Raw genomic sequence first — 24,810 nt, 5'->3', positions numbered from 1 at the left:
CATGAGCTCGTCGATGGTGATGACCTCAGTCTGGGGCGGTAACTTCGCCTGCAGACAGAAACAACACATACAATAATCAGTTCTTTTTACACATACAGTAACACGTGACTGAGACGGAGTAAATACAAATACCTTTTTAAAGCTAATTAATGTGTTACGTTCACACCAAGTACTTTTATAGGTGTGTCTTATAGAGAGGAGGGGCGGGGCTAAATTACCTGAAATAAATGTAATTAACTTTTTCTTAATGATTTAATCATAAAAGATCACTTACAAACATTATGGATTAGAGGGTGTTGATTAGAGGGTGTGGTTTAGGTGTGTAGATTAAAGGGTGTGGCTTAGGGGTGTGGATTAGAGGGTGTGTGAATTCGATAGTGTGAATTGGGGTGTATATTAGGGTGTGTGGATTGGGGGTGTGGATTAAAAGGTGTGGATTCAAGGGTGTGGATTCGAGGGTGTGGATTCGAGGGTGTGGATTCGAGGGTGTGGGATAGTTGATTTACACACAAGAAACGTTGTCTCATTTCACTGTGATATTTGGTTGAAATGACAATAAAAGCCCTTTGACTTGATTTGACTAGATTTGGAATACAGATAATGAATGGAACAAATTTCTCCGCCAGTTTCTTTGAACAAATTTAAATCACTTCTCTTCATTTAACCACTAAAGGATTCTTTAACAATGCAGGATCTCACCTTCCATCGGAGGAAGAGGATGTTCATAATGGCCAGCAGGGGGCAGGGTCCATTTTCACTCTGCGTGACGATAGGAGTTTTCTCCCCTTTCCACGTGATCCACTTTACAAAATAATGCTCCTGTACTGAGGGCGGAGCAGACGAGGGAGGAGCAGACGAAGGCGGAGCAGACGAGGGCAGAGCAGATGAGGGCGGAGCAGACGAGGGTGGAGCAGACGATGGCATTGACATTTCACTCTGCCCCGCTTCTACACTCATGTCGTCACTCCAGGATGGCTCCACCCCATCTTTACCTTCCAGCGCAGACTCCACAGAGGTCTGAGGCTCGTCTGTAGATGCAGACGCAGACACGCTGTTCATCGTGACCAGAGACGTCGTTTCGTCCACGACACTGCTCACAGACGAGGTGATGTCTGAATCCTCCCTCTCTGAGAGGCTCCTGCTGCTCGTGGCACCGGCGTCATCGCTGTCCGTGCTCGTCTGAGATGGCAGCGTCTCGGTAGACATCTTTTCGTCATCTCTTTGGTTGTTTGATTTGCTTTTTTCGTCCATCAGTTTCCCTTCATGCATGTCTCCGTGGGGTTCTGCCTGGGGGTCTGCCATGCTCTCGCTCTCACAGCTAGCGGTTATAAAGACGGAGGCAGTAACGTAGCGTCGCTGTGTGAACAGTGTGGCAGTGCGGACCGTCCCAAGTCTCCACTCATTAAACTACACTGATTTGGAAAAATAATCGGCGTCACCTCGTCATCTCTCCGTCCTCCATCCGGTCACGCTGGGAGATCTGAGATCTTATTAACCTGATCATCTACTCCTCCATCTGCTGAGGACCCTGTGTCACACAGACATATTTCTAGTTAAATGCAGGATGCCGTTTATTTGCGCTTCTGTTCATCGGTGTGAACGTAGAGTGGAGATTCCTGCGTCTCTGAAACACATCACACCGTAAACCTCACCCTGTTCACTACACAGGGCACTACCCTGGACTTTCTGAAACTCACTACATTTACTGTACTGAACAACAAATCATCAAATCCATTTAATTATCCATCGATGCCGAAGCTTGTGACTATACAATGGAGTAGGGATTATAGAGTATAGAATATAGAGTAGGGATGATAGAGTATAGATTATAGAGTAGGGATTATAGAGTATAGATTATAGAGTAGGGATTATATAGTATAGATTATAGAGTAGGGATTATAGAGTATAGATTATAGAGTAGGGATTATATAGTATAGATTATAGAGTAGGGATTATAGAGTAGGGATTATAGAGTATAGATTCTAGAGTAGGGATTATATAGTATAGATTATAGAGTAGGGATTATATAGTATAGATTATAGAGTAGGGATTATATAGTATAGATTATAGAGTAGGGATTATAGAGTAGGGATTATAGAGTATAGATTATAGAGTAGGGATTCTAGAGTATAGATTATAGAGTAGGGATTATATAGTATAGATTATAGAGTAGGGATTATAGAATAGGGATTATAGAGTAGGGATTATATAGTATAGATTATAAAGTAGGGATTATAGAGTATAGAATATGGATGATAGAGTATAGATTATAGAGTAGGGATTATAGAGTATAGATTATAGAGTAGGTATTATATAGTATAGATTATAGAGTATGGATTATAGAGTATAGAATATGGATTATAGAGTATAGATTATAGAGTAGGGATTATAGAGTATAAAATATGGATGATAGAGTATAGATTATAGAGTAGGGATTATATAGTATAGATTATAGAGTATGGATTATAGAGTATAGATTATAGAGCATAGAACAGGAAGTAGGGATTATAGAGTATATAATATAGAGTAGGGATTATAGAGTATAGAACAGGCAGTAGGGTGAAAAGAAGCCAAAAGAAGAAGAACAGGGTGTAGGGATTATAGATAGTAGGGAATAAGGAGTAGGGAATAGGGTGTAGGGAATAAGGTGTAAGGTGTAGAGAATAGGGTGTAGAGAGTAGTGAGTAAAGAGTAGGGAGTAGGGAACAGGAGTAGGAAACAGGGAATAAGGAATAGGGAACAGGGAGCAGGGAGTAGGGAATAGGAACAGGGAATAAGGAATAGGGAACAGGGAGCAGGGAACAGGGAATAAGGAATAGGGAGTAGGGAACAGGGATTAGGGAACTGGGATTAGGGAACAGGGAGTAGGGGTAGAGAATAGGGACTAGGGAGCAGTGCACATTTCAGACACAGGTCTGGGTTCAGTGAGAAGTTAATGAGTAGAAATAAAGAGTGAAGGTTGTTCGCACAACATAACAAAATTAACGTTTTTACACAGAGGAGATTATTTCAGTTAGCTAGAATATTAACTTACAGACTGAACTTCATAAAAACAATAATGATGATAGCAACAACAACAACAACAACAATAATAATAATAATAATAATAATAATAATAATAATAATCAACAGCTGTCCATGTTTACCTGCAGCTCGGTGATCAGTGGAATTCTCCTCTCGGACTCTATCAGTCTCAATCCAGCGGATTTTATTATTTAAATAAAAATAATCCCCTGGTCAGCTGTAAATCTGCCCCCCTGCCCCACTCGGTCCTCATGCGGAAGCGCGCAGCGTCACTCTCCTGCACTTCCGGTTTCTCTGGGAGTCTTCCCGACTCACTTCCGGTAAAGCTGTTTGTAAACAGTAACGTCGCGCTCGAACGTGAGCGCGCGCGCGCGACCCTGACCGCGATCCACTCGGTGATTTAAAAAGACCCCATAATCGCTCCATGGTGTAGTTTTAATTACGATACAAATATCTCCAGAAGATTAAAGGGCATTATAAGGACCAGTACATTATATTAAGACTGTATGATAACTTTATATTTATATATAAAATACAATAAATCTAACCGCGTGTCCTCCTGACCAGCAGGTGGCGCTGAATGTCTTATTGACCGAGCGCTGAAAAGTCGCAGAAATAATACGTCACATCAACAGAGGGAAATTTAAACCGGAGAAAAAACTACTAAAAAGGTTTCTCGTCCTGCAAATTTTCCAACACTGCAATGAAAACATTGTTATAAATATTATACTCCAACACATACCACAGATTTTATTTCAGCACGGTGTGGACTTGCATTTATTTTCTTCCCTACCACTATTCCGGTTAATCCCGCCCCCGTACATTGATTGGTCACTTTGTTTCAATCCTTAATCACGATTGGCTAACGGTGACGTCGCTCCGTTCGAGAACAATTCTAATGTAATTCCTGAATCAGAAGGCGGGATGTTGCCCGGAATACGGGTAAGAGTTTAAGGTGTAAAAAGAGACCCAGCGCTAGCAGCTGCTTCCTTTGTATTCATGTGGAATATAAAGTGCATAAATCGAAGGATCGAAGCAACTTGGGCTGGAAGGACGCAGAAATCATGACCGAAAAGGGGATCCATTTAGCGCGGTTACTGCACGCGGCTGTAAACGAGACGGATGTCAGGTAATCCGTGCAGCTCCTGTAATAAACCACATGTTTAATTAGATTTCCTGCTCTAACACTCTCGATTTCTCTCAACAATACAGTGTTAGAGTAGGACACACACACTCATACAGAACAGCGAAATAATACACTGCTAATGTGACTCCATGCTGCAGCGAGTCGACTCCTTTGAGACGGCTCTTTTATTTGACCATTGAGAGTCGGCTCACGATCCGAGCGGGTTCTCTTTCTGTTTTAGATGTGGATTAAGATTTAGAATAGATTACAAAGCAAAAAGGAAGCAAACAAATGTGCAACCTTACAGTGTGTGTGATAGTTTACCATTTTGGAGTCATTTTCTCGGGAGCAGTAAGAGTCGGTTCACATTGTTGATCCGAACCAAATGACCCGACTCACTAAGAAGAGCCCGACTTCCCATCACCAATACATGTCTGTGCTTGTTTAAAGCGACTTCTTCAGTTTCTCTTTTATCTTATGTTATTTCAGTAAAAAAAAGTTATATTCATTCTTTCTTACTTTTGTCTTCTTCTTTCTACTTTCCCTCCGATTTCTTCTTATTGTGCTTATAAACAGTGTATTATTTTATTATTAACTCATCAGAAGTCGCAAAAGGACAAAACCTCTGGATAGAATCTTCACAAGCACATTCCAAAATCTAGTGGAACATCTTCCTAGAAGAGTGGAGGTTATTATATTAGCAAATGGAGACTAAATGTGGAATGGGATGCTAAAAAAAAAGCACATACAAATCTTAACTTTTGGCCATGTAGTGTAGGAAGAATGAAATAATTGTTAATGATGCTTGCCCATCTTAAACATTCAGAGATACACCATGTCATGTATTTATGCAGTGGTATTAAAAAGCTCTATCTAAAAAAAAGAAATAAAATGTATGACTTATGATGGTCGGTGCTCCCTGTGACTGTGCGTGCAGCCTTGTGCTGCCATCTGTTGGCGTGAAACATAACTAGTCTCGAAACCTTTTGATACCACCTTTTGTAAAGTGTCTCAATTGTTCTAAATGATCAGTGAGAAGAGGATCGTACCACTCCAAAAAATAATTTAAGTGCTTATGTAAATCCTCACTTATTTTCCTCGTCTCCCTCTTCTTCTCCTCCTTGTGTACCAGGATGGTGGATAATTTACTACAGAGAGGAGCAGAACCCAACCTGGTGCTCGGTGAAGGCGTGGCTGCGGTGCATCTGGCTGCAGGGAAGGAATCTGAAAAAGGCCTCAGGTGCCTGAAGATTCTCCTGCAGAACGGCGCTGATCCAAACCTCAGGTGTGGGAGAGAGAGTTTATTCCTTTTTCCTCCTGGTATTGTTTTATATCACTATCATTCTGCAGTCTTCTCCATCATACACTGTTCCTCATCATTGTTTTTATTGCGTTTCCGTGTGCTGTGTGTTCAGGTCTGGTGAGGATCTGACTCCGCTACACGTCGCAGCGTTATGGGGTTGCTATCAGAACCTCAAACTCCTGCTGAAGAATGGAGGAGACCCGAGTCTGAGAGATCAGGTGAGAGATCTCACACATGATTATTCACTAAACACATACAAAATTAATACATATAATATATATTTTGTGTATTATTCACAACTGTACATTCTGGTGTGTGTGTGTGTGTGTGTGTGTGTGTGTGTGTGTGTGTGTGTGTGTGTGTGCAGACTGGAAATAAGGCAGTGGATTTGGCAGAACAGGAGGAAAACAATAAATGTGCCAGCATTCTTCAGGAATATGAGTCTCGGACGCCCCAACAAGAATACGAGGATTTACCCAAATTCCACTACTGTAAGAGTTTTAGAACGTAAACAGAATTAAGTGTTGAAATAAAGATGTCTGTAAATACACCAGGAGGGAAAAGTATCAGTGCACGCTAATGTTCTTCCAGCCATATGTGGTTCTTCTCCAAAACTGTTGTATCGGACGTCTATAGAGGCTCAAGCATGAAATCTCATGTTCAGTAGAAGACCCACAACTGTTCCAGAATGATGATGCTCCTGTGCACAAACCAGCTCGATGAAGATCTGCTTTCCATGAGATGAAGTGGAAGATCTGCTGCTGCAGAGCTCCAACCCTATTAAACACTGCTGACTGCACCCCAGACCTCGTCACCTTCTCACCTACATCACCTGACTGTTCCAACACCGTTGTGGCTGAAAGAATCTTCACACAAATCTAATAGAACTTCTTTCCAGAAGATTGGAGCTTATTAGAACACTGAATGGAGACTAAATGTGGATCTTATGATTGTGTCCACAAACCTTTGGCTGTACAGTGTAGGAAAAAAAGCAGTTATTATTATACATGTCCATCTTGTCATCCTTGGACACGCATCTTAATATCACTGAAACGCGTCTTTGTATTTTTTCCAGCGCTCTACTCAGGACACTCGATGAGAGACTGCAGCAGGAACCTGACGCTGATGAGCGATTTCGCAGACGAGCCGCTCAGCAGCACTCGATATTCCTCGTTTTACAGGAAATCCGAGACACGCCGGCCCACAGACCCTCACGAGTCCTGGCTGTCCGACGTCTCCGGTTTAAACGCACGTGACAGCGACGTGTTTAGAGAAGGCCTGGGAGGGTCTCATGCTCCAGTTCTCTCCAGCACTCGCCTGTCGGGGGTGGATTTTAAAAGGAGTCCGGAGGTTCTCCAGCCGGGTCGGTGTTTTACCCCGGGCCGGAAGAGCGTCACATTCCGGGACTGCGACGAGTATTTTCCAGATTTGATACCAAACAGCGAGGACACGAGTGAATCCAGCATTGATTTCTCACTGTATCCCGACTTCTTGAGCTCGGGGCGCATGACTACTGTGATGCAGAATCAAGGGATTGATGTGACGTCTCCAGATGACGTGTTTGTGTTCTGCAGAGAAGGAAACGCCATGGAGGATTTTGAGAAGACTGTAGTGGGAGGGCCGGCTGTGGGGGACGTGGAGGAGGACGAAGACGACGTATTTGTGGATAAAGTAGTGGAGGTAAAGCGTGACGCTGTGAGCAGTACCAGCGGGTCAAGTCAGTACAGCAGCTGCGACAGCGAGCCGTACAAGACCACCATCGAGGTGCTGTTACCGTCTGAAAACATCTCACCACCAGATGGTTGGATCATAGACTCTGACAACGGGAGGAAGGAGGAACTTGTTTTGCAGCCACAAGCACCCGATGATCAGCTCGGTGCGATTTCCTTCACTCCGAGTCCATTTGTCACAGGCAGGACCCGGTCACGGCTCAGCCGCTGCTCCCAGAGGAACAGCACCTCGTCTTTTTCTGCCTCGTCTCTGTTCGAGCAGACGCTCCCTACTCCGACACGAACGCGCAGAGATCTTACTCCAAAGGAGTCCAAAAGACGTCCCTCTGAAGATGATGGACTAACAGGCCTCAGTTCCCACATGGGCAGTCTGTGCGTATCTTCCCAGCTTCACGGAAGCCAAGCCGACACTCTGATTATTTCCGGAAGCATGGCAGATACCATCATCATTCCAAGAGGTTCCGCTGACGAAAGTTCGGAACGTGAAACCTCATCTTCGTCGTCCCGCCAAGAGGTGGACGTGTTTACCGAAGACAAGGAGTATTTAACTTTAGATGTTTCCACGTCGGGTGCAGAAATACACAAGAAAGCCCATTCTCAGCATTCCTGCTCCAGCTCAGAGTCGAGCTCCAGTTTCAGTCAAAACCCAGAGGTTCAGTCCACCAGCTGCACCCCGAGATACAGCATGAGCCGAATCTGCAACCGATCCCAAACTCAATCGCTCGCAAACCTGTCCTACACCCCTGGGGGACGTCCTCTCATCACAGACATGGACGAACCGGTGGAGTATCTTTACACTGATACAGAGGAGGGACATGAGCTGATCGAGACACACGTCCCTCCGAAATCCAACACGTCTCTGAGCTCGTCCGTCAGCGAGGAGACCGTCATCTACGACTGGCGCTCGTTACAGAACGCAGCCAAAAGTCCAGAGAAGGGGAAAGAAAACCGGTGTCCAAACGAGGTGCTGCAGAGACACAGTAGCTCAGAGACTGAAGGGTTAACAGACCGAGAGCTCAGGCGCAAACTGGTGGAATTGGGAGAGGAACCCGGACCCATCAATCGGGACACGCGGCATCTGTACATCCAGAAATTCAGAACACTGCAGAAGAAACACGTGAGTCAGAAATCGGTGCAGGATCAACCGGCGTCAGTCACCGGTACGTACAAGACGGTTACGTTTACACATGACACTAACATGAAAGGAGCTCATGGAGTAATTAGTATTAATGTGAGTCGTTATTCATTGCAGAGTTTTTTCCCTGTGTGAGTTTCAGGTTACAGTCCAGAGCTGAATAACGCGTTGTGCTCCTTCCACCTGCCTGACTGTAAAGTGGACGAGTTTGCGTTGTGTGAGCAGTTCGATCAGCCTGACCAGAATAAACGCTGGCGTGAAGGAGTCATAAAATCCAGCTTCAACTACCTGTTACTCGACCCCAGGTAACGTCTTCACTAGTCCAGGTGAAGTCTAATTATTCCAAGAAATGTTTACTCAAGTCTAGACTAGCCCACGTGAGGTCTAATTATACCAGGAAATGTTTACTCTATCAATCAAGCCCAGGTGAGGTCTAGACTCGCCCAGGTGAGGTCTAGACTCGCCCAGGTGAGGTCTAGACTCGCCCCAGGTGAGGTCTAGACTCGCCCCAGGTGAGGTCTAGACTCGCCCCAGGTGAGGTCTAGACTCGCCCCAGGTGAGGTCTAGACTCGCCCAGGTGAGGTCTAGACTCGCCCCAGGTGAGGTCTAGACTCGCCCAGGTGAGGTCTAGACTCGCCCAGGTGAGGTCTGCTTGATCCCAGTCACCTAAAAAAAAAAAGTGTTTAATCTGTTATTTCTGCATTTAAAATGTGATATATAATTTGGTCCCAAATCATCCAGAGTGACGAGGAATCTGCCGTACCGCAGCCAGGCCATGACTTCTCACGAGTGTTTCCAGACTTTCATCAGCTCTATTTTCTACGTGGGAAAGGGCAAACGTTCTCGACCGTACAGCCACCTGTATGAAGCCCTGGAATATTTCAGTGGAGACAAATCCTCTAAGGTACGAGAACAGAGAGGCCTACGGTTCTCAGGGGTTCTAAAAATCATCATCAATTCTGACCATCATCATCTGTATGAAGAAGCCATGTGTTTTTCTTCTTGGTGTTTTTTAGAAGCTGTGCTCGAAGGTGCAGCACATCCTGCAGGTGTGGAACTGCGGCCATGGCGTGATCTCGCTGCACTGCTTCCAGAACGTCATTCCCGTGGAGGCGTACACACGCGAGGCCTGCATGGTGGATGCCATCGGTACTGTGGGATTCATCTCTGTTCCTCTTCTTCTCTCTGTCTAAACGGTAGTGTAATGAACTTGTTTCAATCCTCTCATCAGGTCTGAAGATGCTGACCAATCAGAAGCGAGGAGATTATTATGGGACGGTCTCCACTTGGCCTGCTAAGAGGCAGCGTATGCTGGGGGTTCACCTGCTCTACAGAACCATGCAGATCTTCCTGGCTGAAGGAGAGAGGCAGCTCCGCCCGGCTGATATCAGACGATGATGTGGCACGCTGTCTGTCCCACGCTGAGCATTACAGAGCACTTTTATTCCGATTAATAAATCATGAAATCAGGCACTATACAGATTTTATTCCATCAGTCATCAAACACTGCCTCTTGTCCCCGTTCCCTCGAGTGCATTATTATTACATTATGACTCAACATAAGCAGTGCATTATGGGAAATCCTCATGGGATAGATTACTATTTACTCCTGTATGATTTTAGACATGAAAATGATAAAAAAGTGAATGCAGTACATTATAAAGTCACAAAGTGATTCTGATTGGCTGAAATAAGTACAAACACTAACACTGACTCTCGAACACCGCACCCTTCTGGGTTCAACACGACACGGTTTTGATCTCTGACTGTAAACTGGTTGAAAGCTCTGGCACTAGAGACTTCTTCCATAAAGGAGAAAAAACCCAACCGAAAATGTAAACTATATACAGAAACCATAACGAGTCGAAATGAGGGCATTAATATAAACCTTTTAATGATGATTGGCAGCTGGACTTCTGCTGTAGCTACTGTAGACAATCAGCACCTTCTCCAACAATCAGAATCCAGAATTCAACAGAGACATGGCGCAATAGTGTTTATTGTCTGATGGAATAAAATAAGCATCTGAACCATTATATTTCAATGAATTTTATTGGCCAATACGCAACCATAATGTTACAGATAGAAAAACTCTAAAAAGGACTGTGATTTAAAAAAAAAAAAACTGGAAAAAAATGCAAGCTGCTGTATGAAGTAGAGTTAAAGAACAAAGTAAAGCCAATAATATGAATCATTTTTGTGAAACATACAATAAAAAATGACCATTCATTAAACACACACACACACACACACACACACACACACACACACACACACAGCTGTAGAGCTTTAGTTGGTCCTGTAGTGGTTTAGATGTAGGCGTTGTGTTAGAAATTCATGGAAAGAAAACTTAACACCAGTTGTTTCTTAGTGTGAAAATAAACCACTAGAATTTGAATGTAAATAAAGACAAATTTATTATCATCGCATTCTTGAACCGTGATTGGAAGAAACTGTTGCTCATGTTTTTGTCATGATTTTTGTAATGAATAGAACTACATGTAGAAAGTTTTCACAGAACTTTTTCCACATTTTATTATCTTCAGCTTTATTCCACAATTAATTTATTATAAACTCTTTATTTTCCTCAAAACATTATTTTCTACAAACACCACCCCATAATGACAATGCAAAAGAAGTTTGTTTGAAATCTTTTAAATATTTGATTACATTTTTTTGTTTAAAATAAAAAAACGAAGAAATCACATGTACATACGTTTTCACAGCCTTTGCTCGATACTTTGTTGAAGCTCCTTTGGCACCAATTAACTTGACTCTTGACTTGAATTAAGTTTAAGTTTATTTCTATTCCTCTTTTCACAACAGACATTGTCTCAAAGCAGCTTGACAGAATTTAAGAATGAAGGTGAATGATGTGTGTTTATCTCTGATGATGAAGACTGGGGCGACTGTGGTTAAGGAAAAACTCCCTTAGATGATATAAGAAACCTTGAGAGGAACCAGACTCAAAAGCATCTCAACCTCATCATCATTTGGGTGACATCAAGAGTGTGATTATAGTCTTTAAACACTACAGAACACTGGAGAGTGATAACTAACATAAGCACTGAAGTGTGTGATTATGACTGATGATCTTTCTACAGCCTCAAGTATTTTTGAGTTTGATGAAATGCTGCCACCACCATGCTTCACTGTAGGGATTGGCCAGATGATGGTATTAGCCTGGTAGTGCCGCTCTAGGAAGAGTCCTGGTGGTTCCAAGCTTCTTCCATTTACGGATGATGGAGGTCACTGTGCTCATTGGGACCTGCAATGCTGCAGAAATGTCCCTTTCCCCAGATCTGCTTCTCAAAGATCCTGTCTCAGAGGTCTACAGACAATTCCTTGGATTTCATGGTTTGGTTTGTGTTCTGACATGCCCTGGTAACTGTGGGACCTTTTATAGACAGGTGTGTGACTTCTTAAATTATCTCCAATCAACTGAATTTCCCACAGGTGGACTCCAATCAAGCTGTAGAAACATCTCAAGGATGATCAGTGGAAACAGGATGCACCTGAGCTCAATTTTAAGTGTCATGGTGACGGCTATGAAAATGTATGCACGTGATTTATAATTTTTTAATAAAATTTTAAACAAAAACGTCTTTCATGTTGTCATTAAGGGGTTTTGTTCGAATAATTTTGAGGAACAAAAATAAATAGAATCAATTTTGTAATAAAAGTGTAACATAACAAAATGTGGAAAAAGCGAAGCTCTATGAAAACGTTCCTGATGCACGGAACATTAAAATAAACCCTTACACACACATTTGCACTCTTGCAAAAACATAGACAGGTTCTGAATTTTCCAGACACAGATATCAGTCTGTAGTGTGTTTTATTAGCGTGTGATAGTGTTCAGAATTTCGTACACTATATGGACTATATTTGAAGCCATATCTGGTTCCTCCCCAAACACAATGTTAACACAAAGTTGAAGCTACACAATGGTATAGGGTATCGTTGGATGTGGTAGAATGAGATATTCTCTTCACTTTAACTTGGAGAGGCAGGTTTACTGGTTTCAGTTTCACTTGATTATGGTTACCTCGTAAATGAATCTTCTGATCTTTATTATTCAGACCCTTGTGGCTAAAAGAATCTCACACAAACACACTCAGAAATCCAGTGGAACATCTTCCCAGGAGAGTGGAGCATATTACTCCAGGAAATGGCAAATCAATGTAGAATAGGATGTTTAAAAAAATATTTGAATAGTAGATTATTCATGTAAATGGAAAAACCCTGAGGAACATCTAATGTAACCCCTGTGAAAGGCATTTCTGTTTAATAATCACTGCATTATACAATAGTGTTCAGTAAATCAAACATCATTACAAGTTTCCTTTCCTCGTCTTGATAAAAATCACTTTATATATTAGATAATCGAATATTGAATTCTTTGTGATATATACATATTACTATTTTATTTTACATTTTATACTTTTATAACAAGAAATTATTTCCCTTAAATACATTACAATTCTTGTATGTACATGTCTGAATTTTTACATTTAGAGAACTCACCTGGAACCCTGACTATTGTCCTGCTATGAGGTCTGGATTTCCAAAAAAGGATTAATAATAATAATAAAAATAATTAATTCATACTGATATTATTTCTGCAGCACCGCTCTCTTAAACACACATGAAGAATCACACCAAGCAAGCACAGGAACACGTCTCTGTAAAACCACCAACATGGTCTTCAAAATACATGTCCAGGAAACACCTCTGTGATGAAGCACATCTAATAAAAATCTCTTCGTTGGAATCTGCATCAGATGAAAAATTGTTTACAGCCTAAAAATAAAAGAAAATAAGGTTTATATTAAAGCTGACAGGATAACCATTAACATTAAACATTAGTGTCATTTTAAATACAAAACACAGTCATGAAGAAAATTACAATGACCAGGGTACCGTCTCTGAATGTGTTTTTGAATGTTTATAACTCAACTCACCTCAGATTCTGGAGTTTGTGAAGTTGATCATGTTTAAGACTGAAGAGCAGCTTCTGTTCTGAGTCTCCTAAATTATTGCAAAACAGATCCAGTTCTCTCAGATGTGAGGGGTTTGATCTCAGAGCTGATGTCAGAGCAGCACAACCTTCATCTGAGACACCACAATAACACAATCTGCAGAGAGACAATAACACACACTTCAGACACATGACCTTCACCAGCACAGTCACAAGTACCATGAATTATTGTGCATTACTAATGATAAAAGAACAGCAATTGAAGAAATCTAAGAAAGTCAAAGAGATGCCATTACTTGACATAAATCCTGTCTCTTGCCATGATCTGCTGTACACATTCTCAACTGAAGTAACTTCTGTCAAGAATGCCTTCTATAAGCCTTCACAAGCTCCACTTAGTTTCTTCACTGCTTAATGAACCAGTTCCACATACTCAGTCCTCCCAGACTGCTAAAGATTGATCCCCATTTAAAAATGAGTATAGCAAAAAAATATCCGACAGACCTTCACTCCTACCTCAAGCCCTATACTACATGCTCAGGATCTTCCTTCTCTCTCACTGACACGTTTTTTATAGCAACAGAAGAGATCCTGCAAGTCATGTTACCCTGCAATCCTATCATTGCCCACTGGGTGCAATTCCTTGTACAATTCTCCAGACCATCCGACAAAGCATTGTACCCTTTATCACTATTATCGAGAACTCCATAACATCTAGTCAAAATTATTCTCATCCTGAAAAAAACTCACTCTGGGTCCATCCAACATAAGTGTTTACTGATTGTTAAAACAACTCTCTTTTTAATGCTAAAATATCCAAGTTCCTGAACAATCTGCCTCCAAAACAGCACATTCCACACATTCTGCCCTTTTAGCATCAATAGAGAACTCACATAATGCTAGATCTGCCAAACTGTTAACAGTCTTCATCCTCTTTGACACTCCCAATACATATAACACAAGTCATCTACAAGACTCTCTTGTCCATCCTTAAAAATCATGGAATTAATGGCACAGCATCAGAGTGAATCGACATCTGGTTCATGCAGTCTTTTTATTAATGTACCACAAAGCTCAGTATTGGGCCATTTTCTGTTCTCCATCACATGTCTTATCATTCCACTGCTATGCAAATGATACACAACTCATTATTTCCTTTACACAGACAGTCTTTACTTTTCACTCTACTCTGGTCTCAGTATGTCTGGCAGATATCCTGAGATCTTCATGGACAACTCTATGATCTCGCTTTTGGTCACCTGCACCATGGACAATCAACTATTCTTTAAAGTCTCCCAGTACTAATCTGACACACTGGTGTTGATTTCTCCTTTACAACACCAGGAGAATTGGCCCATTTCTATCCACACAAGCCAATGGCATTTCAAGACTGCACCTTTCTTCTGACAGGTGCACTGCAACTGAGACAGAATAATATAGAAAAAAAAAAAACAGCACGCACCTAACCTAAGGCACTTATCTTACCCTGCACTGCAACATGCTGCTTCTGATCCACAACCACTTCTCAACTGGTCACAATATCTCTCCGGGTAGACATGCATAGACATGTGTAGAACACATGCATTGAGACCCTTTTTGTTCTGCCCTTCAGTGGTGTAACAAACTTCCCTGGATATCTGAACAACTGAGTTACTTACACAATGATTAAAGACATACCGCTTCCAGGAGTATGTAAATGAGCAAAAATGTATTGTTAGAGACTTCAAACATCTTCTGTAAGATGCTCTGGATTAGGGCGTCTGCCAAATGCCATAAATTTAAATGTAATTTTCCTCTTCAGTATATTTGATGTTTGATGAACTTACTTCAGAATTTCCAGTTTACAGTGAGGATTCTCCAGTACAACAGAGAGACATTTCATTCCTGTGTCTCCAAGGATATTCCTTGAGAGATTCAGTTCTCTCAGGTGTGAGGGGTTTGATCCTAGAGCTGAAGCCAGATCAGCACAACCTTCATCTGAAATATCACAACTGCGCAACCTGTAGAACAACAATGACACACTTCACTCTCTCAGTTAATGACACACAGATCAGTTCAGCAGCAATTAAATTAATTCATTTTTAATATTTTATTTATTTTGCCACCGCAGTCTTTGATCACTATGAAATACAGAATTCTAGTCATGAATTACAACCCCCGATTCTAAAAAAGTTGGGACACTGTACAAATTGTAAATAAAAAAGGAATGCAATAATTCACATTTGTAAATTATTGCATTCCTTTTTTATTTACAATTTGTACAGTGTCCCAACTTGTTTTTTAATTTTAGCTTATACACTTATATTTTATTCACAATATAATATAGATAAAATATCAAATGTTGAAAGTGAGACATTTTGAAATGTCATGCCAAATATTGGCTCATTTTGGATTTCATGAGAGCTACACATTCCAAAAAAGTTGGGACAGGTAGCAATAAGAGGCGGGAAAAGTGAAATGTACATATAAGGAACAGCTGGAGGAGCAATTTGCAACTTATTAGGTCAATTGGCAACATGATTGGGTATAAAAAGAGCCTTTCAGAGTGGCAGTGTCTCTCAGAAGTCCAGATGGGCAGAGGATCACCAGTTCCCCCAATGCTGCGGCGAAAAGTAGTGGAGCAACATCAGAAAGGAGTTTCTCAGAGAAAAATTGCAAAGAGTTTGAAGTTCTCATCATCTACAGTGCATAATATCATCCAAAGATTCAGAGAATCTGGAACAATCTCTGTGCTTAAGGGTCAAGGCCGGAAAACCATACTGGATGCCTGTGATCTTCGGGCCCTTAGACGGCACTGCATCACATACAGAAATGCTACTGTAATGAAAATCACAACATGGGCTCAGGAATACTTCCAGAAAACATTGTCAGTGAACACAATCCACCGTGCCATTTGCTGTCGCCGGCTAAAACTCTATAGGTCGAAAAAGAAGCCATATCTAAACATCCAGAAGCTCAGGCGTTTTCTCTGGGCCAAGGCTCATTTAAAATGCACTGTGGCAAAGTGGAAAACTGTTCTGTGGTCAGACGAATCAAAATTTAAAGTTCTTTTTGGAAAACTGGGACGCCATGTCATCCGGACTAAAGAGGACCAGGACAACCCAAGTTGTTATCAGCGCTCAGTTTAGAAGCCTGCATCTTTGATGGTATGGGGTTGCATGAGTGCGTGTGGCATGGGCAGCTTACAAATCTGGAAAGACACCATCAATGCTGAAAGGTATATCCAAGTTCTAGAACAACATATTCTCCCATCCAGACGTTGTCTCTTTCAGGGAAGACCTTGCATTTATCAACATGACAATGCCAGACCACATACTGCATCAATTACAACATCATGGCTGCGTAGAAGAAGGATCCGGGTACTGACATGGCCAGCCTGCAGTCCAGATCTTTCACCCATAGAAAATATTTGGCGCATCATAAAGAGGAAGATGTGAGAAAGAAGACCTGAGACAACTCAGACAAATCTAAAATCCCTGCTTCAGTCTTACTATTAGAGAATGGGTCTTACTGAGGAGTAGGTCATGTAAATCTCAGAGAGATGACCTTACTTGAGTATCTCCAGTTTACAGCGTGGATTCTCCAGCACAGCAGCGAGCCGCTTCACACCCGAGTCTCCGACTTTATTTTTAGACAGCATCAGTTCTTTCAGGTGTGAGGGGTTTGATCTCAGAGCTGAAGTCAGAGCAGCACAGCCTACAACTGATACTCCACAATCACACAACCTGCAAAGATACAATAACACTCTTCACTCTCTCAGTATAGGACACACAAATCAGCTCAGTAGGAATGTTTCCATCAAAGAAACAGTTATATTTTTTCAATAACTATGAATAAATACTTCTAATTAATCATAAATTATGTGAGGACTATCAGGAATAACCCCCCAAAAAACCCACACAAATCAGTTTCTAGATCATATTAAATTGTTTTTAAATCATGTGTGGCTGGGCCTTGACACTGTACAAACATTTTTTATTTGACCCTTAAAGCTGGTCATCTCATTAACCAAGTTCAGAGGAGGGAAGTAACGAAGTACAAATACTCTGTTACTGTACTTAAGTAGCTTCTTCTGGTATTATTATATCAGTATTTTACTTCACTTTTTATTTTTTTGACAACTTTTTACTTTCACTCATTACATTTTTACACAAATATCTGTATTTTCTACTTCTTACATTTTCAAAACAGACTTGTTACTTTAGTTTTAATCTATTTGATGAACTGTCACTGTTTTTTCTTCTCATTGCAGTTTTCAGCCCATCAACCTGTTTCCTGTCATTGCGTGGCTTTTTTAATCAATGTATCATTTCCTGTCTCTTCTGTAGACTAGTTTCTGAAGCTCACAATGAGCAGGCAGAAGGCAGTAAGAAGTCTGGGGTTAACGTGGATGAGACAGAGGAAGTCAGTGATGAGAACATGACTGAGAACAGAGACATTCCTGATCACCTGATCATCATCTTTTCTCTGCTTGTGTTCTACATGGTAGATGTTTAGCCTGCATACATTTATTAGGTAACAATTTTAAATTCGTTTTATCTTAGTATATGTATTAAGGCTGTCAAAACTTCTTTTTATTAAAACGCTATCAATGCAGGGTGCATTTCTGTTTGACCATTTTTAAAAGAAATATAAATACATAAATAAATAACTAAATATAAACTAAATTAAAACCTTCAGCACAACATACATCTATTCACAAAGTCCTTTCTTTATTCATACATAACTCAAATAAATAAACTCCACCGAAAAACTATTTTTAATCGGTAAACATTTGTTGTATTGATGCACCAACTCTCAAATCAAACATCAAAATCCACCATGATTCACACAATTTACCCTCTGGGGGTCGACAAACGCAGCATGGCATTACGTGTCCAATTCATTAAATGCCTTATGTTCACAAGTGATTGTCTCTGAATACTGATTTCTGCTACATGCTAAATTAGAACTAGTACAGTATACAGTAGGGAGTTGTATCTTTCTTGGCCGGGGAGATAACCCTTCCTAGAATTGATAAAAGATTATATGGTCTCTCAGTGGATGAACAGATCAAATAATTGTAACATTGATTCTATTAACATTGATTTGAAGATTCCATTAAAATATTTATGATTAATTATAAACTGTTATAATAACTCATAGATATTTCCCTTTTTTGCGAGCTAAATTCACAACAGTGATGCAACAATTGGTCAGATTATTCAGTGTTACAGTTAAATCAAATGATTTCCTCCTCAGGATATTTAATGCTGAAAATAAAACCCTCGGTTTTAGTCTCACTATTAGTGAATGTGTGTTACTGAGGAGCAGGTCATGTGACTCTCAGAGAGATGATCTTACCTCAGTATCTCCAGTTTACAGTGAGGATTCTCCAGTACAGCAGAGAGACACTTCATTCCTGAGTCTCTGAGTTTATTCCCAGTCAAATCCAGTTCTCTCAGGTGTGAGGGGTTTGATCTCAGAGCTGAAGTCAGAGCAGCACAACCTTCATCTGAGACACCACAATAACACAACCTGCAAAGAGACAATAAACAAATATGGCAATCATTATCAATCTTGTTTGTAGACAGGGTTGTGAAAACTTCAAAACTCCAAACTGTCAAATTCTATTTCATCTGTGGTTTTTTTTTTATTATTTGCCAATTAAACAGTTAAAAACGTATTTTTCTTTGCAAGAACCACTCTCTCTGAATAAAGAGCAGTATTCCTATTGCCACTTTGAACATTGCTTAGACACTAAATCTATAATTAATATTATAATTAAGATTAAGGTAAGCAGTAAGTAGTTACCAACATTTTTGCACTTGACTATCGAACTAGTTCATGTTACAGTTACTATTAAACGGAACAGCAATAAATAAGTTAGCAAGCATTGGCAGCAACCAGTATCAGGGATTTCTTCCTCACTCTTTTTGTAGAAGTGCATGCCATGATAAACGCGGAAAATGAGAGAGAGAGAGAAGGTTGGATGGTGTGTAGATATGAAGCAGGAAGTGGATAGGATTAGTAAGGAGGAAGTGAGAGCAGCGATTAAGAGGATGAAGAGTGAAAAGTCGGTTGGACCAGATGACATACCAGTAGAAGCATGGAGATGTTTAGGAGAGATGCAGTGGAGTTTTTAACCAGATTGTTTAACAGGATTCTGGAAGGTGATAAGATGCCTGATGGAGAAGGAGTGTGCTGGCACTGATCTTTAAGAATAAGGGGGATGTGCAGACCTGCAGTAACTACAGGGGAATAAAGTTGATCAGTCACACCATGAAGTTATGGAAAAGAGTAGTGGAAGCCAGGCTGAGAGAAGAGGTGACCATCTGTGAGGAACAGTATGGTTTCATGCCGAGGAAGAGCACCACAGATGCATTATTTGCTTTGAGAATGTTGATGGAGAAGTGTAGAGAAGGTCAGAAGGAGCTGCATTGTGTATTTGTGGATTTAGAGAAAGCATACGACAGGGTGGAGAGAGGAGTTGTGGTGTTGTATGAGGAAGTCTGGTGTGTCAGAGAAGTATGTGAGGGTGGTGCAGGACATGTATGAGGACAGTGTGACAGCAGTGAAGTGTGCAGTCGGAACGACAGACTGGTTCAAGTTGGAGGTTGGACTGCATCAAGGATCGGCTCTGAGCCCTTTCCTTTTTGCAGTGGTAGGAGTAAGACAGAGTACGTGTGTGAATAAGAGGGAGGGCAGTGGATGGGTGCGGTTGCAGGGAGAAGAGGTGAAGAAGGTGGAAGAGTTCAGGTACCTGGGGTCAACAGTGCAAAGTAATGGAGAGTGTGTTAGAGAAGTGAAGAAAAGAGTGCAGGCAGGGTGGAGTGGGTGGAGAAGAGTGATAGCAGGAGTGATTTGTAATAGAAGACATTGGGTATATCAGTAGGAGAATGCTGAGGATGGAGCCACCAGGAAGGAGGGAAAGAGGAAGACCTATTTTATGGATGTAGTGAGGGAAGACATGCAGGTAGTTGGTTTGAAAGAGGCAGATGTAAAATAAAGCAGATTGGCAGCTAAATGACTATGGACTTTGGACTTTTCATTGTTTACATTGTTTTCAGGTTTGCGATTCCTCCACCCTGTCTTGTCATAGGTTAATGTGTCATAAAATATACTTTTATATATTTTCAAATCTTTCAATGCATCATAAACATATTTTTCAATTAAAATCACAATTTATTTAGTTGTTCACATTTTCATACATTTTCCTTTTACTATCAGGTGGACAACTATATATGTACATGAACTTCGGCTTTAATTGAAATAGAACATAACATTTAATTTTACTGTCAGGTGGACAATTATACATTTACATGAACATTAGCTTTGAGTTTATTAGACCTTTAATGTAATAATTATAATATTTGGGAAAAAAAAAAAAAAAAAATTATATATATATATATATATATATATATATATATATATATATATATATATATATATATATATATATATTTTATCTTTGATGTTTATACCAATTTTTTTTTTTGCTTGGTATTCAACATTATTTAACTGCAGTAACGCTGCTGAACCCCTAGGGGTCGGTGGTAGCTCAGTGGTGGGAGGTGGTAGCTCAGTGGTTAAGGCATTGGGCATTGGGCTTTGGATCAGAAGATCACAGGTTCAAATCCCACCACCACCAAGCTGCCACTGCTGGGCCCTTGAGCAAAAACCCTCCCCTGCTCAGTTGTAAGTCGCTCTGGATAAGGGCGTCTGCCAAATGCCGCAAATGTAAATGTAAATGGGTCGCGGACCCCCTGGTTCATGACCCACGGTTTAGATTTTCTGCTCTTTTTCCACAAAGTAATGTGTTCAGGTTCCTGTCAATTATCAAGCCATTTGTGTTCCTCATTTCATATTCCAAGTTCTTCCAGTTTTTGGTTTTGTTTCTCTTTCTCTTTTCTTGTCTGTGCTTGGCCCTTTAAGCATTTCTTATTTAACGTTCTTACCCAGCACGTGTATCTGCCTTTTCGGTGTGCTAATCGTGTATTACATAACATGTGGCATAAAGGGGAATTCTATCATATTTTGATGTAGACACAAGTAATATCACTTCACTGAAGAAAAAACAGCTGGATAGTATGGTTCTGAAGCAGGAACAGGTCCTACACACACCGCTCATTTTTCAGAGTTTGTCAACTATATGCTGATAAATGCATTATTTTTAAACTTTCAAAATGAAAGATGACCTCCAAACATTTCCATCAATGATATGATTCTCATTTAGTGCAACTGGAGACCTAACCAGAAATAAATGAGCAGAACAACTGCAACTGAATCTGTAGAAAACCTTCAAACCCCCTCACCCCAAGAAAAGGATATTTTTCTCATATTAAATTAATTCTTTGTAAATTTTTTGTTAATTTTAGTTTTTTTATGATGCCCTGGTTTAATATAAAAAAAACCCAGGCTCTTTATTTGTACTTAAAGGTAGAAAAATACTTTTATCGAAGCAACTAAATACATTTTGTTGAAAGCAGTTCTAATTAGGGAGCTTAGAGACTTTTGACAGGAGTTTTTGAAACAAAGATTTTGATCTAATTTTTATTTTAAGAAGGGCTTCATTGTGTAGCACAATCGTTTTATTTGTAGGAAAATAGAACATTATGGATGCATGTTCTAAATAAAATATCATAATGGGGTTAAAGGACATTTGTAATTATTAGGTTGTATTTATAAGGGAGGTTTTCTGTACCATGTCATAAGACTTTCAGATAAATTATTCTACCTCAGTGTCTCCAGTTTACAGTAAGGATTCTCCAGTCCAGCAGAGAGACACTTCATTCCTGAGCCTCTAAGTTTATTCCAAGACAGATCCAGTTCTCTGAGACTGGAAGATTCAGAGCTGAGCACTGAGGCCAATGCTGAACACCCTTTCTCTTCCAGGTCACAATTATTACAACTGAAATACAAAATACAGATCACATTAGCACCAGTGTACATTATCAAATTATCAAAATCTTTCACAAATACAAATATTATATATAACATATTTGTACTTTTTGCATAATGAATGTAGTAATGACATTTACATAAATAACATAATTCACAACAAAGAACATCAAACCAGCTTCACTGTAAGAGAGGTCTGAGGTCCACCAGTGCTAAAGTTCTTCCATCTTCTCTGCTGCTAACATAAACAGTGTAACAGTCAAATTCAACATTACTTACTCAGCTTTTCTGGATGCTGCAACCACAGGCAGGAGCTTCAGTAGAGCCTCCTCTGGTGTACAGTATTCATTGGAATATTTATTAAGGACAAACACATCCTGTTCCTGTGCTGATGTCAGTAACACAAACACCACAGCAGACCACTGAGAAGAAGAAAGTTTGTTTTGATGTAAATTTCCAGATTGCAGGTACTGTTGGATTTCCTCAACGAGAGAATGTTCTTCCAGTTCATTCAGACAGTGGAACAGATTGAGGGATTTCTCTGTTGATGGATTCTCTCTGATCTTCTTCTTGATGTAAACAACTGTTTTCTGTGTGTTGTGAGAGCTACTTCCTGTCTGTGTCATTATGGTTTGTAGTAGGTTCTGATTGGACTCCAGTGAGAGACCCAGAAGAAAGCGAAGGAAAAGATCCAGATGTCCATTTTTACTCTGTAAAGCCTGATCTACAGCACTCTTGTGAACATCTGACACTGGAATGTCTCTGAGCCGCATGGACCTTTTAGAAAACTGACTCTTCTGAAAAACATTTTTCTTTTCCTTTATAAAAGTCAGGTGCACATACAGAGCTGCGAGATGTTCCTGAATGCTCAGATGAACAAAACAGTACACTTTACTCTGGTGAAGCCCAAACTCCTCTCTGAATATCTGTGTACACACACCTGAATACACTGATGCTTCTGTCACATCAATGCCACACTCCATCAGGTCTTCCTCATAGAAGATCAGGTTGCCCTTCATCAGCTGCTGAAAAGCCAGTTTCCCCAGTTTCAGAACCATTTCTTTATCTGCCTCTTGGCTCTTTGTGTACTTTTTCTTTATGAAGTTGGTCTGAATGATGAGGAAGTGTGTGTACATTTGAGTCAGAGTCTTGGGGATCTCTCCACTCTCTGCTTCACCCAACATTCTCTCTAGAACAGTGGCTGAAATCCAGCAGAAGACTGGGATGTGGCACATGATGTAGAGGCTTCTTAATGACTTCAGGTGTGTGATGATTCTGCTGCTCAGGCTCTGATCACTGATCCTCTTCCTGAAATATTCCTCCTTCTGAGGGTCATTGAACCCTCGTACCTCTGTGACTCGATCTACACACTCAGGGGGGATTTGATCAGCTGCTGCTGGTCTGGAGGTGATCCAGATGAGAGCAGAGGGAAGCAGGTTTCCTTTGATCAGGTTTATCAACAGAACATCTACTGATGCTGGTTTAGTTACATCACACAATCTCACTGTGTTCTGGAAATCCAGAGGGAAACGACACTCATCCAAACCATCAAAAATGAACAGAACTTTGTCCAGTCTGGAAATATTTGTTTCTTCAATTTCTTTCAAAAAGAAATGAAGGAGCTTCATCAAGCTCAGTTTTTGATTCTTCATCAGATTGAGCTTTCTGAAAGGAAGTGGAAATATGAGCAGAACATCCAGATTTGTTTTCCCTTCAGCCCAGTCTAGAATGAATTTCTGCACAGAGACTGTTTTTCCAATGCCAGCGACTCCCTTTGTCAGAACGATCCTGATGGGTTTGTCTTCTTCAGATAAGGACTTAAAGATTTTACTGCATTTGATAGGTGTTTCTGCTGTTGATGCTCTCCTGGATGCTGCCTCGATCTGTCTCACCTCATGTTCCTTATTGACTTTTCCACTGTCTCCTTCTGTGATGTAGAGATCTGTGTAGATCTCATTGAGAAGTTTTGGGTTTCTCCGATTTGTCATCACCTCATTCAAGTGCTGAAACTTCTTTATCAGATTGAATTTACATATCTCCTGAACATGAGGTCCAGTGCTTTCAGACTTACACCTGTAAAGATGTAACATCTATTAAGATATATGTATTGTTTAAATGAAAATGTTATCAAAGAAAAAGAACAAATTCCTTTTCCATCAGATGTACATTATACAACTAATTACACTTAAATATAAACACGTACATATATACATCTATACACGGATTTGTACATCAATATATGCCCAAATATACATATTACATTTTCCTCTATTGTACATATGATGATCAGAAATATAGATAAAAAAGAGAAGAAAAAATAAAAGCAAATCTTTGAGATGAGTCTATGAGATGTTGCATATTTGGTCCAGTTTTCCCACTACACAACAAATTCTTCCAGATTATGATTTAAAAATGCTGTGATTTGTTCCATTTTATAAATGTCTATTGTGATTTCCATGCCTGGTTTTAGAGTAGGACTCTGCTCTGACAAGCATTTTTTTGGTAAAACTCTTTTTAAGAGTAACCAGCAAAATATTCATAAAAAAATTATTCATTTTGAACCATTTCTGGGATATTTAACCAAAAGGTTTTTATTGTCAAAAGGTATCACACTTGAAAAAAAATTCTGTA

At 40.3% G+C, this 24,810-nt stretch overlaps 2 protein-coding genes and 1 pseudogene across 3 annotated transcripts in view; 1 reads left to right on the top strand and 2 right to left on the bottom strand.

Moving 5' to 3' along the window:
* mindy1 (MINDY lysine 48 deubiquitinase 1) overlaps positions 1-3,294 on the bottom strand; it is a 7,564-nt gene extending 4,270 nt beyond the window's left edge. The window contains exons 1-3 of one of the 2 annotated variants that reach the window (XM_046834267.1): positions 3,147-3,294; positions 700-1,528; positions 1-48 (exon numbers count right to left, since the gene is read on the bottom strand). The exon at positions 1-48 is cut by the window's left edge and continues 10 nt beyond it. In XM_046834267.1, coding sequence (XP_046690223.1) covers positions 1-48; positions 700-1,302 — 651 coding nt within the window. In that variant the 5' untranslated portion in view covers positions 1,303-1,528; positions 3,147-3,294. Of the gene's footprint in view, positions 49-699; positions 1,625-3,146 lie in introns of both variants that reach the window. The other variant, XM_046834268.1, reaches the window with a different exon arrangement.
* Positions 3,295-3,904: 610 nt separating this feature from the next.
* Positions 3,905-10,747, top strand: ankle1 (ankyrin repeat and LEM domain containing 1). Its single transcript, XM_046834259.1, has 9 exons — positions 3,905-4,153; positions 5,283-5,435; positions 5,566-5,671; positions 5,821-5,944; positions 6,529-8,343; positions 8,461-8,623; positions 9,060-9,222; positions 9,335-9,467; positions 9,550-10,747. Exons 1-9 carry the CDS (start codon positions 4,089-4,091, stop codon positions 9,714-9,716), a joined length of 2,889 nt encoding a protein of 962 aa, XP_046690215.1. The 5' UTR covers positions 3,905-4,088; the 3' UTR covers positions 9,717-10,747.
* Positions 10,748-11,306: 559 nt separating this feature from the next.
* Positions 11,307-24,810, bottom strand: part of LOC124376352 — a 33,819-nt pseudogene continuing 20,315 nt past the window's right edge.

The sequence above is a fragment of the Silurus meridionalis genome, chromosome 22, assembly GCF_014805685.1.
Source record: "Silurus meridionalis isolate SWU-2019-XX chromosome 22, ASM1480568v1, whole genome shotgun sequence".
Taxonomy (NCBI): Eukaryota; Metazoa; Chordata; class Actinopteri; order Siluriformes; family Siluridae; genus Silurus; species Silurus meridionalis.
Note: the sequence above shows the minus strand (reverse complement) of the source record. Positions and strands in the feature narration are given on the sequence as shown.